Raw genomic sequence first — 15979 nt, forward strand, 5'->3', positions numbered from 1 at the left:
TCTATTTATCACGGGGATGTGGATCAGATGTGGCAATTAGCAATTCCCGGGAACAATTACGAATGCGGACGACTCCTCACCTGTGCACCTAAGCTAAGATCGCCTACAACACGAATTCTCCGTGAACCGAAAGGCCATTGGCCATATATACCATGCCCCCTCGCTAAGCCACGAGTGTGGCGAGTATTTAAAAAGTGGCCTTTTTGACTTGAGCTGTGGACCTACTACACCAAACTGTTCAGTCGTCGTACAAGAAAAAAAAAAAAACACACGTGCGAAATCGTGGATGAAACCTTGTGGATATGGTTTCTTCAGGAACGAAGAGGTACAGAACAAGTACCTTGAAAATAGGCATGCATCAGAATAACTGGCCAAAACAGCTACCGGCCATGTGTCCAGTCCCGAGGTGGCTGGTAAAGAGGGATTGTTTGTGTGTGTGTATGTATATCTCTATCTATCTCTCTATATATCTATATCTATCTATATATCTATCTATATCTCTCTCTCTCTCTATCTATATCTCTCTATATATATCTATATCTCTATCTCTATATATATATATATATGCTTCATAAGACTAAATAATATATTCTATCTTGGTATTGTGATGAGAGGTCCGTTTGCAGTTCAGTTTTTAAATAATCACATCCCAGGAAGTGCAGGCTTTGGTCAGGTACAGGATGACTGTGGTACTTGGATGATTGCACATTCACATGCAAAGGCAAGCATATCAGTCAGGTGCCTCATTCACACCAAGGAGGTAGCACCACATCATATCTACACCCCATCAGGCCATAAAAGGAGCCTGCACAGCAGAGAGTAGAGGACAGAAAGAGAAGAGAGACACAGAAGAGAGAAACCGAGGTTAAAGAGACAGGAGAAAGGCAGCAGGATTGGGAGAAGAGAGCCAGTGCAAGAAAATGTGGGCAAGCAGCAAAGATGAGTCCTAGGAGAGGAGCATGTGGTCATTGCTCAACATGGTACTGAGGGTAACTCCTGCTGAGTAATTTGGGGAGCAAGGGTGACCAACTGCTCCAGGAGGGTTCTCTCGCAAGGCCTAGGAATGGCAGAGGGAGTCGGAGGAGCCAAGGTCCTAGCCAGTTAAAGGGTTGGTTATGCCTGTCGGTAGGACGTCTCTTCTGGCAGCAGGATCCCACTGGGGTCAGCAGAGAAGACATTGGTTTCCTGCCTGTAATCTGTATCCTTGGCTTTAAAGGAATCATTGATTGCTTTTAACAACGGCCGCCATCAGTACTGTTAGCCAACAGGGTGCTAGCAGAAAAATTGGGCTACTGGTGGCCGAAGGAGGAGAGTGGAGACGTGTGGAGGCAGGAGGAGAGGAGGAAAGCAAAGAAAGTGGAACGGAGGGTAGGAACTTTGAATGTTGGCAGTATGACTGGTAAGGGGAGAAAGTTGGCAGATATGATGGAGAGAAGGAAGGTTGATATATTGTGTGTGCGCAAGAGACTAAATAGAAAGGAAGCAAGGTGAACTGGAGGTGGATTCAAATTGTTCTATCATGGTGTGGATAGGAGGAGAAATGGGAGTAGGGGATATTCTGAAAGAACAGTATGTCAAGAGAGTTGGAGGCGAAGAGAGTGTCAGGCAGAGTAATGATTATGAAGCTGGAAACTGGAGGTGTGATGATGAATGTTAGTGCATATGCACTGCAAGTTGGGTGTGCAATGAGTGAGAAAGAAGATTTTTAGAGCGAGTTGGATGAAGTGATGAACGGTGTACCCAAGGGACAGAAACTGGTGATTGGAGCAGATTTCAGTGGGCATGTTGGTGACGGGAATAGTGGAGACAAGGAGGTGATGGGTAGGTATGGTGTCAAGGAGAGGAATGAAGAAGGTCAGAGGATAGTGGATTTTGCCAAAAGGATGGATATGGCTGTCGTGAATTGTATTTTAAGAAGAGGGAGGAACATAGGGTTACATACAAGAGTGGAGGAAGATGCACACAGGTAGATTACATCCTATGCAGAAGAGTTGATCTGAAGGAGATTGAAGACTGCAAAGTGGTGGCAGGGGAAAGTGTAGTTAAACAGCATAGGATGGTGGTCTGTAGGATGACGCTGGAGACCAAGAAGAGGAAGAGAGTGAGGGTGGAGCCAAGGATCAAATGGTGGAAGTTGAAAAAGGAAGACTCCAAGGTTGAGATAGAGAGGAAGTGAGACGGGCACTGGGTGGCAGTGAAGAGTTACCAGACAGCTGGGAAACTACAGCAGATGTAGTAAGGGTGACAGCAAGAAGGGTGCTTGGACTGACATCTGGAAAGTGGAAGGAGGAAAAGGAAACCTGGTGGTGGAATGAGGAAATACAGGAGAGTATACAGAGGAAGAGGACAGCAAAGAAGTGGGATAGTCAGAGATGCAGAAAGTAGACAAGAGTACAAAGAGATAAGGCGCAAGGTGAAGAGAGACATGGTGAAGGCTAAGGAAAGGCATATGATGAGTTGTACGAGAGGCTGGACACTAAGGCGGGAGAAAAGGACCTGTACCGATTGGCTAGACAGAGAGATTGAGTTGGGGAAGATGTGCAGCAGGTTAGGGTGATAAAGGATAAAGATAGAAACATACTCACAAGAAAGGAGAGTGTGTTCAGCAGATGGAAAGAGTACTTTGAGAGGCTGATGAATGGAGAGAGAGAGAGAGAGAGAGGGAGGAGGTTGGATGATGTGGAGATAGTGAATCAGGAAGTGCAACAGATTAGCAAGGAGGAAGTAAGGACAGCTATGAAGAAGATGAAATATGGAAAGGCCATTGGTCAAGATGACAAACCTATGGAAACATGGAGGTGTTAAGGAGAGATGGCAGTGGATATTTTAACCAGATTGTTTAATGGAATCTTGGAAAGCGAGAGGATGCCTGAGGAGTGGTGAATAAGTGTACTGGTGCCGATATTTAAGAAAAAGGGGGAAGTGCAGGACCGCAGTAACTACAGGGGAATAAAACTGATGAGCCACAGCATGGAGTTATGGGAAAGAGTAGTGGAAGCTAGGTTAAGAAGTGAGGTGATGATTAGCGAGCAGCAGTATGGTTTCATGCCAAGAAAGAGCACCACGGATACAATGTTTGCTCTGAGGATGTTGATGCACCCCAACCTAACCTGAGGTTTGTAAGTTAAGTATAAGGTCAACATTCTATACACATTTGAGATCCAATAAACCATGTAAACCACGCTGTGAACATTTTACCTTAGGCAAGTCTGTTTACTATTCATCTTTGATTATTCTTAAAGTTTTATTTTCAAGGAACATGATTGTGTGTGTGGTTCAGAAAAAGATTTTAGTTTTAAGATACAGATATTCTGATTAGTTCATTTTAGGTGCATCACACAGTCATTTTCAAGTCACCTCATTTTCTTGGCAAGCTGTGTGAAACCAGGGGCTTTATGGGCAACTGGTGCATTGAGATCTTTGGTTTATGTTTGAACAAGTGCCTATTTCTGCAAATTCAAAGCTGTGTGGGACTAGTTTGTTAGCTATGTGAAATGTTTTTGAAGGTGCAAATTTCTGAGTCGAGCCATCTTACCAACAGAAACAGGTGTGTGGTTCAGATATAAACATTACACCAGCTAACAGAAGCCATAAAGCTTGAGGACTTGATCAAGAGTTCTAGAATAGATCCATGGTTTAATTTATCCAGCATAGTACTGTTTAGATCTCAAATGCATCTAGATATTAAAGGGATATACAAAACAAACATTTAACCAATTTGTTTGTAGAAAGGGGGTGGAAGAGACATCCAGGCCCACACTAAACAGTCAACAATATCAATCCATTCAAAAAAAAAGAAAAACCTCGAATTACTCATGCCGCATGACCCACATCAAGCATCCGGTCGCACACACAAAGTCCCGAGCGTGTGTGTTTTGGTAAAAACATTTGTTACATAAAACACTTCCAGAAAAAATGTCTTGGAAACAACTGAGGGCTCATTCAAACAAGTGCCAACTTTTAAATTGAAAACTTGCCTTACACCTCACTAGGTTTAAGACTACATACTTAACATGGACTGTGCAGCATGGGTAATCAGGCGTTTTTCATCTCTCTTTCAATATGGCTTGCTGCTGTTTAGTGTGGGTCCCAACTTAAGCACACTGCATAAGCAATGGTATCTTTGTTTTCCACAAGTGCATGAGATTAAACGTTTTCTCCACCATCAGTAAAAACACCCCTGGATAAGTAAATAGATCTTTCGATCCAGTATTCATTAAAAATTTAAATGGAACAAAACCTTTATGCTACCATTGTTACTCAACACCTTAAAAGGAAAAAAAAAATTACAAAAGAAAGATGCGACTGTAGATACTTATTACTCTTGTAAATACCTCTGCGCCCTTACCTGGGAAAAAATTACCAAGATGCTCTGGAAGATGTGACCGAGCAAATAAAGTACTAGTACTAAAGCTCCCAATTCATGACAGTTTTCATCTCAACAACAATGAAGGCACAAACCAAAGTTAAAATATGATCTAAAGATTCATTGTACATGAAGGACTTACATGTATCAATAGCAACCAGGGTGTCATCAAAATCTTCTTCATCATCTTCGGCAGGAGGTTGGGGAGATCTAGACCTATAATTTTAACAAAAGGTAAAGAACTTTAAAGCAAGTGTTAAACACAATTTTTAAAATAAGTATTGAGTAAATGTATACATGGTTTAAAATGAGGATAAGAATAATAAGTCACAAATTTAAAATGAACACCATACATACATACAGTACATACATACACACACAAACTTCATTTACCTTTGCAACTGCTGAAGACCTTATGAAAACGCATTACTATTTTGACAAACGCATATAGTTTCACACACATGTAACTTCAACAGGTTAAACGTTTTTGGATCCCTCGACCCAGGATAAAAACAAAACCACCAAGTAGCTATACAGATAACACAAATACTGCCTTCTATTCCTCTGTAGTAAGTGCACTTAATCTGGAAATGTATTTTGAAGGCTAGCCTAAAGAAACTACATTATTCTATATTGAAATTTGATTGTGTCTTCATCTTGCAAGATCAGGTTAACCAATGTAGATAAGTAAAAGACTGCTTCAATGTAAAATTAACTTAAAAAAAAAATATCTACACCTTAAGCCTGTTTTGAATTTACACATTTTTGAATCCTTAATATTTAGTTTTCACATGTGCGATACCTGTTTCATAACCACCTGTCTCAACCACATTATTGATTAGCATCCTCGCGTGGAGGACAAGAAGCAGATCTCATCACTGATGCCACATCAGATGCAATCTTCTGAAAAGCTGCAGAAATTTCAGCCATGTTGTGAACAGCAGCTGCCATGTGCTGGGTTAATGTCCGAAGAAAAGCCAGCTGCTGTGCATTCTGCGACAGCAACTCTGCATGTTGTTGTGACCTCTCCTCTCTCCATTCACGTAGCTCCTGGACCAAGTCATCACACGTTTTCCATATACTAGGTCCAAGCTGTTCTGACAGAGGATCTCTCATGCTTGTTCCCTCTTCGCATGTACTAACACCACACTGTGGCACCTGCGTTGTTCTATTGTGAACAAATGGCCTAGAAGGCTCTTCCAACAAGTCCTGGTCAGCTGTTAGGATGACAGAACTTGGTCTTTGATGCTGCATGGGTACTATCTCTGGAGAAGTTGATTTAAATACAGACAGCACTGAAACTTCTTGCACCCTCTGTCCCTGAGAGGGCATATCTAGAGCAATACTAGTTTCCTTCAAGTGAACAGAGGCACTACAGCAAGCCACTCCCTGGGCTGTATTACTGCTGTCATTTGTATTAACCAGAGGTTCATCACTGTACATTGGAAGTTCAAATGAACTGGAAAAATCTGAGGAATCATTGCGACTGCTCTTGCTCATAAAATCCTGGTGGTGTACAACACCCGTTGCATCAATTATCATGATGGGCTGATTTTGCTCAGATTTTCCTGTTGTCGGGGAATTTCCATCCAGTTGAAGTGTCTCAAACCTGCTTTCAGTCTCCACTTGAAAATAATGGTTCTGAGGTCCTAGAAGCAAACACAGGCCGATTTAATATACAAAATATAAAATCCTTCCCAAACACATGAAATGCTAATGGTTAACATATTCAAAAACTAAGCAGCTTGGAAAGCTTCAGTATGTACCTTAACTACACTGAATAATGGAATTTCCTGCTAGACAATTATTCAAGATGTCAAGTAATTACTAATAATAATTAATTTAAACTTGAAAATAACCCCTCCCAAACATAAATCATGGTACAAGAACTTGCCTTCAAGGTCAGCAGCATCCAAACCGCTGTAATCACACTCTGTGATCTCATCCATCAGAAAGTTTGCAATCATCTGCTCCCATTTGCAAAGTCTAGGGTCTCCAGCAGAAGGAGCTTCCTTTAATTTGGTAATACGATCTTTTGTCTTTTTCTTCAGGTCCCGCCATCTCTTCTTAAGTTCCTCCACTTCTCTGTTTGTAGAACTTACAGCATTAACTGCTTCACGGATCTCCAGCCAGCATGCTTGTCGCTCATAAGGGGTTGGCCTTCGAGTATCAGTGGCAAACAGAACATTTTTGTGGTTTAGAGTTTCCTCTACAAGGACTCTGGTCTCAGCTTCCGTATAATTTGGTTTCCTAGTGCCGAAAGGCCTCTCCTCCACGTCTAAAACCAGTCCATGGGAGGGAATTCTGAAAGGAGGGGATACTTAGCCTCTTTTTTCCCGTTAATACAATATGCAAGGTAGGTGCATTAGCATTAGAAAAGTTACGATTATTAATAGTGTGGCTTTAACTAGAGATAAAATACCCAGAAATAAAGCTATGATCCAGAAGAATTTCTTAGAAGACTCCCTGTATCAAAAACAAAGTTAACCCCTTAAATGACAAAATATTTTTCAGTTTCCCGAAATAAAAACATTTGCAAGATTAGCAATAGAGCTACATTATAATGGTGCTTCAGAAAAATTTTCAAGACTTATTTACAAAGCATCATTTATCTACTTCCAGAATACAAAAATTTTAAACCCATTTTTAAAATTATACAACCTATAATGCTTCACTGCTGCTAAAAGCTGTCTGTGTCAAAATTTGTATTCCCATCTACAGCCACACTCAAATGTTTCAATGATTTTTGTCAGCACTGTATTTTGATACTTTTTCCATACTGTGTCAACAGTCTAATCAGTACAATACAAACACATGACATGAACAATTAGGAAAAAAGTGATCCCAAAATCAGCCAGTTTGTGTTTTTTAGCGCTGCACAACATATAGATGCTATGTTTGCAAGTAACTATAAAAAGTTTCTACATTGGAACAGAAGCAAAAAATAGCAAAAAAAATTATTTTTTTAGTGTATGGAAGTACTACAATACTATATTGCACAGATTTTATTAGCATCTCTATTATGCATAGAGTATCCAAATTTAAAATGAAATGAAGCAGATAAGAACAAGTATGTCTAACATACACAAGACAAAAACAGAACTTTTTTTTGCTTCCCAAAAATTTATGCTCAGATGCTTTACAATACTTGCCTTGTTGCACAACATTTAGTCTATTTTACAGAACTGTTAGCAGCTAACTGTCAATGTCTCCACTGTTAATCACTGAGACTGTTTTGTTTTACTGGTTTACGCTGATATATGCTAATGTAAATAAATATATTTTTTAGCACATTTATTTTTTACCTCATTATTGCTTTGAATATACTCAAGAACTCTAAACTTTTAATCCGTGCCAATTACTAGATAAGAATAAACTGAACAATTCTCTTCACTTAAGAGCTAAAAAAACCTCTACACTGTTAATACTTATTTTTGAGAGATATAGGCAACATGTGACCTGCTTTCTTCTGAACAATTTACTGCCTCCTTGTTATTGTTCTAGGTCTAGTAACCCCCAAAGGACAACAGCTCTCCAAGGAGACAGCAGCATGTGTTTTATATCTACTTATCCCCACCACATCCAATACTTGCTTAAATTTTCTTGCAAGAATATCACACAATTTGGTGAGGACTTCTGACAATCAGTACAAAAATTCCTACAGCTTCCTCTCTGTCTAAACTCGGGTTTTTATATTGATTTTTGTTAGCACATTTACTCATTCATTGGTCTAAAGGCAAGTTTAAGGAAGCAAGTTTTCACCCTGGTCACGATTCAATCAAACTAAAGTAAGGAAACCGTTTTGCCAAATGTTCAGTTTTTTTACCCCCAACTATGTGGATTATTAATCTTGTTTGTATATCACAGTATATTTCTTAATGTGAGGCATCTTCTAAGTAAAACATATTTGTCTAATGATTTGAGAGTTGCCATGAATAAACTGCTCCCCTTCATGAGTGCTAAAAGAGCACCTAAAAAGACATCTGACAAAAGCACTGGAATCTAAAAGATAACCATCAAATTCTAATAAATATCAGTTCATTAGTTTTACTCCCAGTGTTTTAAATGATAAAATACTGTATAATCTGCAATTTGAAACCATAGATATTGTAGTGAACATAACTAAAAAGGTATCTGGGTATAAAGCTGCATTAAGTGGATGAGACACATTTACTGTAGTCCCAGAAGTGGCCTTATCCTCCGAGACCTACAAGAGTAAGAAAAACAAGTTGCTGCTAAGGTAGGTGATAGGTATTGCACCTTAGTAAGTATACGCGTTATTGTTGGCTGCATTTCAAGTCTTTCTTATGCTAGTGAAATATCTAAAGATACTTTATTCACATTATATGCCTTTCAGTGATGAACACAGCATTGCCTCCAAAAACTTAATAGTAAATTCACGCAGTTTCCAAGTTACAGTCAACACTATAAAACATGCTAAAGGTTGTTTTTAACTCTCAACTTGTTAAACACTTCAAATGAACATTAAATACATTTTAGCAGCAGAAGCAGGTCAAATTTTAAACATTAAATACTTATGTCATTAAAGGGTTAACGATGCTTTCACACAAGCTACAAAAAAAAAAAAACAACACACACACCACAAATGACTCCTGGGATTCCCACAGTTCATTAGTAATAATTACAAGAACAGTTTCTCTCTACCACTGAAAAAGCAAACTTTGGTTAATGGCCAGTAAAAGTAAAACAACAAACAACATTTTTAAGGTTCAACTGAACAAAGTTTATATATATTTAGCATATTTTAGGCATATACATTAAAGCAATATCAGGACCTTCATGAGAACAGTGGAAAAAAATCTAAACACTATGAACATTAATCCTCTTTCTCCAGCTGTATTTTTATGTAGATTATAGTGCCTTAATGAAGCGGGAGCAACACAGTTAAGATGCACAGGTTCTGCTGCAACAATAAGATGGTTGTTAAATTAAAATACAAGTACAACCTTCCTAACAGGCCAAAACTTAACATTCATAAATACAAAGCAAGTTCTAGAAGAGCCAGTTATATGGCTGACCACTGCTTAGCGTCATATGGATATTGAAATTCCTAACTTCAATAAAATATTTTGAAAAATTTCGATATTCAACACCATTTTCACTACAACAGTTGGGAAAGAGAGAACTAGATTCCTTTTGATTTCGTGCATTCGTGACATTGTCAGTAAAATGCAAGTACTGCAACCTCCTTTAGACATTAGTCTTAAAGCAGTGTTTCCCAAACTTTTCAATCAAAATTTCACCCAAGGCTCAACATACAAATATAACAAACTGTGAAACTATACATAAAACGGTTCAGAGCAAGAGACCAAGTACAGAAAGTGGATGGATGAGTACCTTTCTTTTAGTGGATTGTCTTTAATAACTATGTGCGACATTCTTGGGATTAAAGAAAAAAATTACTATAGCTATTACTGCTTAGATAATATTTAAATATTACTTGATTGAAAAGTGTTGATTAGAAAGTGTTATTTAAGGACAACAGAACACAATACACACACCAGTCTCGTTTCAAGATAAAACACCATCTGAAAAGAGGCATTTCTTCCAACTCCCCAAGATTACTGTCAACTTTTAAAGTAGTCTCACCCCCTAAAGCTAAAATTACACAACAAACATAAATTAAGAATGTAGACCCCAGGGACAAACAGCAAAGAAAGTGGCTATGCATGCACTTTAAAGATGCAGCATTCGTTAAATCACGCGCAAAGTAGGAGAGCACAAAGGGATAAGAAACAAACACCTTAACAAAACTTCAATAAATTAAGAGACCAACATTTACAGGACACTGTTTGAAAGCTGCAGTTTTTTTCAGCTAATTTTGAACAGCAACATGAGGAGTCAGTGAAGGTTGTGTGTGTGTGTGTATATATATATATATATATATATATATATATCTCAGTAGTCTATGGATCTGAACTTGCTATGAAAAGAACAGGAAAGCACATCTAATTTACAGAAACTACAGAAAACAAGTACTGTATTGTTTTAAAATTTCAGAATCAATATTAATAAATCGATATTTGTCAGCAGTACAATTGCACTAGTACTGGCTAGCAATGAGGCAGGTAAACACGGGTTTGTGTGTGTATATATATATATATATATATATATATATATATATATATATATATATATATATATATATATATATATATATATAAAATAGTTTATCCAATATTAATAGTAAAAAATATTTACATTTTTACTATTAATTGCAGCTTCCCCCAGGAAAACACCAATAACTTAATTTAGGCATAATAAAAATACCGATGGATAATATAAAGTATTAACCCATAAGAACCTGGACCCATTTCCCCTTAAAGGAAAATTATGGTGAATATAAAAACAGACCAAATGGACCACACAGAAGACATTTCTAATTTGTTTTTGAAATTCTGACCCCTACTGGCAAAAATCTGGAAAGTTAGTTATATGTCACAGTGCACATTTATAGTAAATGTATTCCTTATTTAAAAATAAATCGGCTTGACGTTTTTTTGGTTCAGTAACATATATTTGTATTTCCACACGATACAGTAACATGCTAACCTTATTGTTTAAGTTTAACAAAAAAAAATATTTGTCCGAATGGTTTTACAACAAAAAATGTGCAAACTGAATAATAAAAACTACCTCATATTGGGTAATTATGCAACAAGGTACTGTAGTTGTAAAAAAAAAAAACAAAAACAAAAAAAACTGAGCTACAGACTGATGCAGTAACCTTCAGAAAATATGTACAGTGATGGATCACTTGGGTAAGTAAGAAATTGAGCCTTTAAGTTTTTTATTTTAAGAACTCTATTTAATGGTGCAACTTCCCCATGACCACAGAGTCTTAGGTACGCATGTAGCTGCACCAGCTGAACACCAAACAAACATGGGAAAACCACAAGCATCACCAAAGAATGCTCTGAATTGAGTTTGTTAGTTGCTTCAAACTTCTGGCACACCTTAAGTGTAAAGTAAAAGTTGTACAAAGTTATATTTTCCAAAAAGGAAGAACTTTAAGTGTTACTTTAGGTTTACAGAAAAGGATTTCAGTCTTTACCTACACTGCCATGAACATATTTTACAATTTGTACACTATGCACTGTACCTACGTACATCTCATGATCACAGGAATAAAAAAGTAAATGTGTGCAGTCTGGTTGACCTTGTTGAACCCATCATATTTTAATACAATATTTATACTATGGATATTGGAAAAGTACCATGTGTAGACATAACTACCCCATGAATTGCAATGACATATCTTTAGTGAACATTTCCTTTAAAGGCATGAAACGGGCATTGCCAATTAATTTTGACAGTAGTAAAACGACATTTAAGCAAACAGTAGGCTCACATTTTTAAAGACAAAAAAACCAGCTATTTATGAACTCATCATAACGATACTCAAACTTCTTGCTAGAAAGAAGAGTATTAGGATGATGATGAATTTGTTTGCAACCTGAAAACTGTGCTGCAATGATTAAGGAGTTTTAGATAGATAAAAAAAAAATTGAGCAGAAAAACAAAATGCCCAAGGAGAAAGAGGGTTAATGCACATACGTGCCTCCAGATTTTTTTTTTTGGTAAAATTGACATCACCGATTGTGGTAGGTCAATAAAAAAAACCTCTACCTGTTAAAACCAAACAAATACACATTTTGTTGCATTAACTACTTATTAAAACTTAAGTGTTTGTTGCAGTTACAAACAGCTAAGGAGTGACAGAAGTCCTATCTTCACATAATGTGTCCCATACCTTTTATCCTCCCTGTGCTCATAGTAACCACGACCACGACCATCATCATATGGCCTTTTGCGACTGAGCTGGTTGGAGTATATTTGAGGCTTTTCCTGCTTGAGATGAACACCATCTAAAGGAGCACTTGTGACTTCAAATGGCCCAGATTCTTCCTTCACCTCCACTTTCACTTCTGTGCAACAGCAGAATGTTAAAGATTTAAACATGTTTACCACTCTAGCTAAAACAGATGAAAACACACATTTTTTGTAGAATGCAAAGTATGCTTAACAACCCTTTTGGAATAATTGGCTAATGCCTTGTTCACACATACCCGGATATTTTTTCAAATGGGAGTTTTCCTCCTCAGCTTTTAAAATAATTCCGTCCACATGTGCAGTTTTTAAAAAAATCTTCATCCACATGAAAATGCAAAAATTTGCTGTCAAAAGCACGAAACAGACAGACAACAAAGGAAATGTCACTTAAATTAATGTCCATCACCTTTTATTTTAAATGTGTGTTCAGCATGGAATTTGCAAAAATACAGGTGTCATGATCACCGAGCCATTTCACTACGACGTCAATAAATAAACGATTTTAATCACAGGTGGCTTGTATGTTAAGAGAAAACCTCCCCTTTCTGTTCAAATAATCCATGAATTAGTGCTGTATTTCTACATGTTCCTCTACTTTGGACTCAGTGACAGGTGACTGTATACATATGGGGCCCAAGGAACAATAATTGCTTCAAACACTTGCCTTACTATTTTAGAAACCACCTCACTTGATAACCCAAAGGCATCTGCACCTTGAGGAATCTCCCCTCACCTACTAAATAGTAGAGTGTGCAGGCAATGTTTTTGACAACACTGATAAGCAATATCTTTACAGTTGTCTTTCCTTCGATGTGCGGGCGAAGCAGCTCACTCAAAGACAACAGTGATGTCCTTGACAAACACAAATTGTTCTCAACTAGAGATCTGTGTCAGAGTTTTTGATATAGCAGTTACCTCTGCAACGCATTCTGACGCCTCTGATAAAGTAAATGTATGCTTAAAATGCAAACTTGTAAACTGTCCCGCTAACAAGGTTAACACCAGTTTAGATCACAATCGCACAAAATTGACTCATGTAAACAAAAAAAGATAATGGCACATATACAGATGTCAATCAAAGAAGATACCCATGCAAACTCTGACATTACAAGCCAAAAACTATTTTATCTGTTTACGAGAGTTTCTAAACATCTTCACCTTGGAAGTTTTTCAAAAGCTCAGTTTTCAGAGATCTAAAACAGTTTGTGTGTGGAGGAAAGGACAAAATGCATACAAAAAGCTGTTTTTTTTAAAATACTCGGGTACGTGTGGACCGGGTCTAAGATTAGCAAAAATGTACACATTTCTTTATTGTCTACATTATAAATGAAAAAATTTGCTTAACAGTTTTAAGTGGTGCATAAATTATAGCTTTCTCTAAATACACATGGCAGGTCTGACATTTCTCCAAATTACAATGTAATGCAAACAAGGGAAAAAAATAAACCACATACATAATATTGTGTTCCCTTACCCCTCCACCATCTATATCTTCAAGGAATAAAACTAGATCTAACAGCCCCTAAAGTATTTCCCGTTTCTTGTTCTTTTAAGCTGTTATTTTCCACATTATTCCTCAAGAGAGGTTTCTGAAAATGGTAGTCCAAAAGCTTGCACCTGATCAGGTATATTCCACAGTTTACTATACAAGTTAAGTACAGCCAGAGTAACTGTATTAACCAGTTATTCTGTTTGACTTAAAAGTTTTCCCAGCAACAGAAATAGAGTTAAAGTAGAGCATATCTACAGTACTTCCCTGCAAATTGCTCAAAAAATACATTAGTTTATGTCTTGCTTCCAAATATTAAACATATCGGCATTTCAAAATAAAACACTGCTTAAAAAATAAATAATTAAATCAACAAATACACAAACAAGGAAAAAAAATTGTTTTACCTGGATGGGAAGGTGGCATGTTGTCTAAAGGTGGTTTGCGGTCCTGCATCACACTTTCTTCTAATTCATGATAGTGCTGATCTTGACCCGATGAATCTTCCTCTATTATAAAATAAAAAAAAAATAAAAATAAAAACAAATCTTGGATTACTCCTACATCCTCACAATTGTGTCCACACTGTTCAGTGGCATTCTGAACACATTACAATTAGCACACCACCATGCTTTTAGATAGTTAGATAGAACTTTGTTTCAAGGAGACATTTTTTTTTGATCCACATCATGCTGTAACCGTACCTTTTTTTATGCTCATGACATACTGTAGCTTCAAAGAATATGCAGTGTTAAAACAAACACAGGCTACATAAGGTAGGGAAACCGGAGATCTCCCGATTTAATATATGGTTGCTAAATCAATCTACTTAAAAGAATTTTGATTTCTTGCTGGTAGTAAGAAAATTGACACCCATTTTGACTGAACAGGTAATTTTTCATTTTATTTTAATTTTATATTATTAATTTTCATTTTACCTAAAGAAAGGCTTGAATATTCATATTGAAATTGGATGTATGCTCAAGGTTAACATTTGTGTTACCCCTTTGCTTGTACTTCTATGTACTCATTTTACATCTTTATTAGACACACTAAGAGAAAACAGTATAAACAAAAAGCATGACGCGAGTATGGCTAGTGTGGTGTTTAAAAGGAATATGTGAAAACTATAGCTCTGAAAATATAGCTCTTTACAAAAATGTGATTGTCACTGCATACAAAGGGATGTAATTAAAGACAGCACTAGATGTAATGCACATACGATTTCCAGGTTCCTGCCTAGCCACCTCCCCAAAAAGGTGCTTGAGCTTTCCCCATTTAAGCCTGGTTTCAGACCGTACATTAAAATATGACAGCTTGTAATTATAACAATACATCCGGAGATTGACAGCGGTGCCCAGATGTGGAACTTCCGGTTTTACTGTTTTCTTTCGGGAGTCATTTGCATAAAGCATGCCGTTTTAAGAGAGAAGGAGAAGAGGAGAAAAGGAAAAGAAAATCGGAGAGATAAAAGGAGATCACTTACTGCACTGGCTATACAAGAAGACTAGGAGCTCCTACAGTCCTGGCAGAAGGTGGAAGGTATTCTTTTGATCGGGAATGAAACGTTCTAATTCCTTCGGACTCGGGTGAGCTATTTCAAAGGACTTCTATTGTATCATGGTGCAGGACTGACTGTATGTCTTTATGACTAAAAGATGATTGTGACAGTAGTCCACGATTTTCAGGACACCTCGTTTATTGCCGGCAGTTGCAGGACAGAACATGGGACATTTGTGGATCTATTTATCATCTCTTGAAGGGAACTGGGGAATTAATATTGTTATTGTGTAAATATATGTATATATTTGTGGCGCTACAGAATAAGGGTTATTTATGGTGGGGCGGTGCATGTGTAAGGGATTGTATATAATATACTCGTTATTTGATGATAGAGCTTGACTATTTGGTTTTTTTGTGGGCTATAAAGTATTGGCATTAAGGGATTGAACCGAGTAGAATAAAGGGTGTACGGGAAATTGTTTGGGGTGTGATATTGGTCTATCCTATTATCATCTGCCGTTACCTAGGACAGATTAGTGGTAGCAATCGGCTCGTGTTAGTGTGGGATGAATTGTTACACCTTTTGTTAATAAAAAGGCACAGTTAACACCTGTGCTCTATAGTTTAATACAAAAAGATATCACATTAATATAGAACATAAGGCTTCAAAGTGTCTGGTTACGCAGGAGCGTAGTGCGTGTGTGTGTGTGTGTATGTATTAAATACGCTAGCATGTTAAAAGTTGTCTGTGAAGGGCTCCCTGTTTA

At 37.3% G+C, this 15979-nt stretch overlaps 2 protein-coding genes across 2 annotated transcripts in view; both read right to left on the reverse strand.

The window, feature by feature from the left end:
• The window catches only part of hnrnpul1l (heterogeneous nuclear ribonucleoprotein U-like 1 like), a 76718-nt gene that overhangs the window by 44870 nt on the left and 15869 nt on the right, over nucleotides 1-15979 (reverse strand). Inside the window, exons 3-5 of the mRNA XM_039768243.1 lie at nucleotides 14117-14218; nucleotides 12141-12315; nucleotides 4509-4582 (exon numbers count right to left, since the gene is read on the reverse strand). Coding sequence (XP_039624177.1) covers nucleotides 4509-4582; nucleotides 12141-12315; nucleotides 14117-14218 — 351 coding nt within the window. The remainder of the gene's footprint in view (nucleotides 1-4508; nucleotides 4583-12140; nucleotides 12316-14116; nucleotides 14219-15979) is intronic.
• LOC120538776 lies at nucleotides 4590-7369 on the reverse strand. The gene is made up of 2 exons (XM_039768244.1): nucleotides 6261-7369; nucleotides 4590-6015 (listed from the first exon to the last, which is right to left on the reverse strand). The coding sequence occupies exons 1-2, from the start codon at nucleotides 6331-6333 to the stop codon at nucleotides 5198-5200; spliced, it is 891 nt and encodes a 296-aa protein (XP_039624178.1). The 5' UTR covers nucleotides 6334-7369; the 3' UTR covers nucleotides 4590-5197.

Source organism: Polypterus senegalus, chromosome 11 (genome assembly GCF_016835505.1).
Source record: "Polypterus senegalus isolate Bchr_013 chromosome 11, ASM1683550v1, whole genome shotgun sequence".
Lineage (NCBI taxonomy): Eukaryota > Metazoa > Chordata > Cladistia > Polypteriformes > Polypteridae > Polypterus > Polypterus senegalus.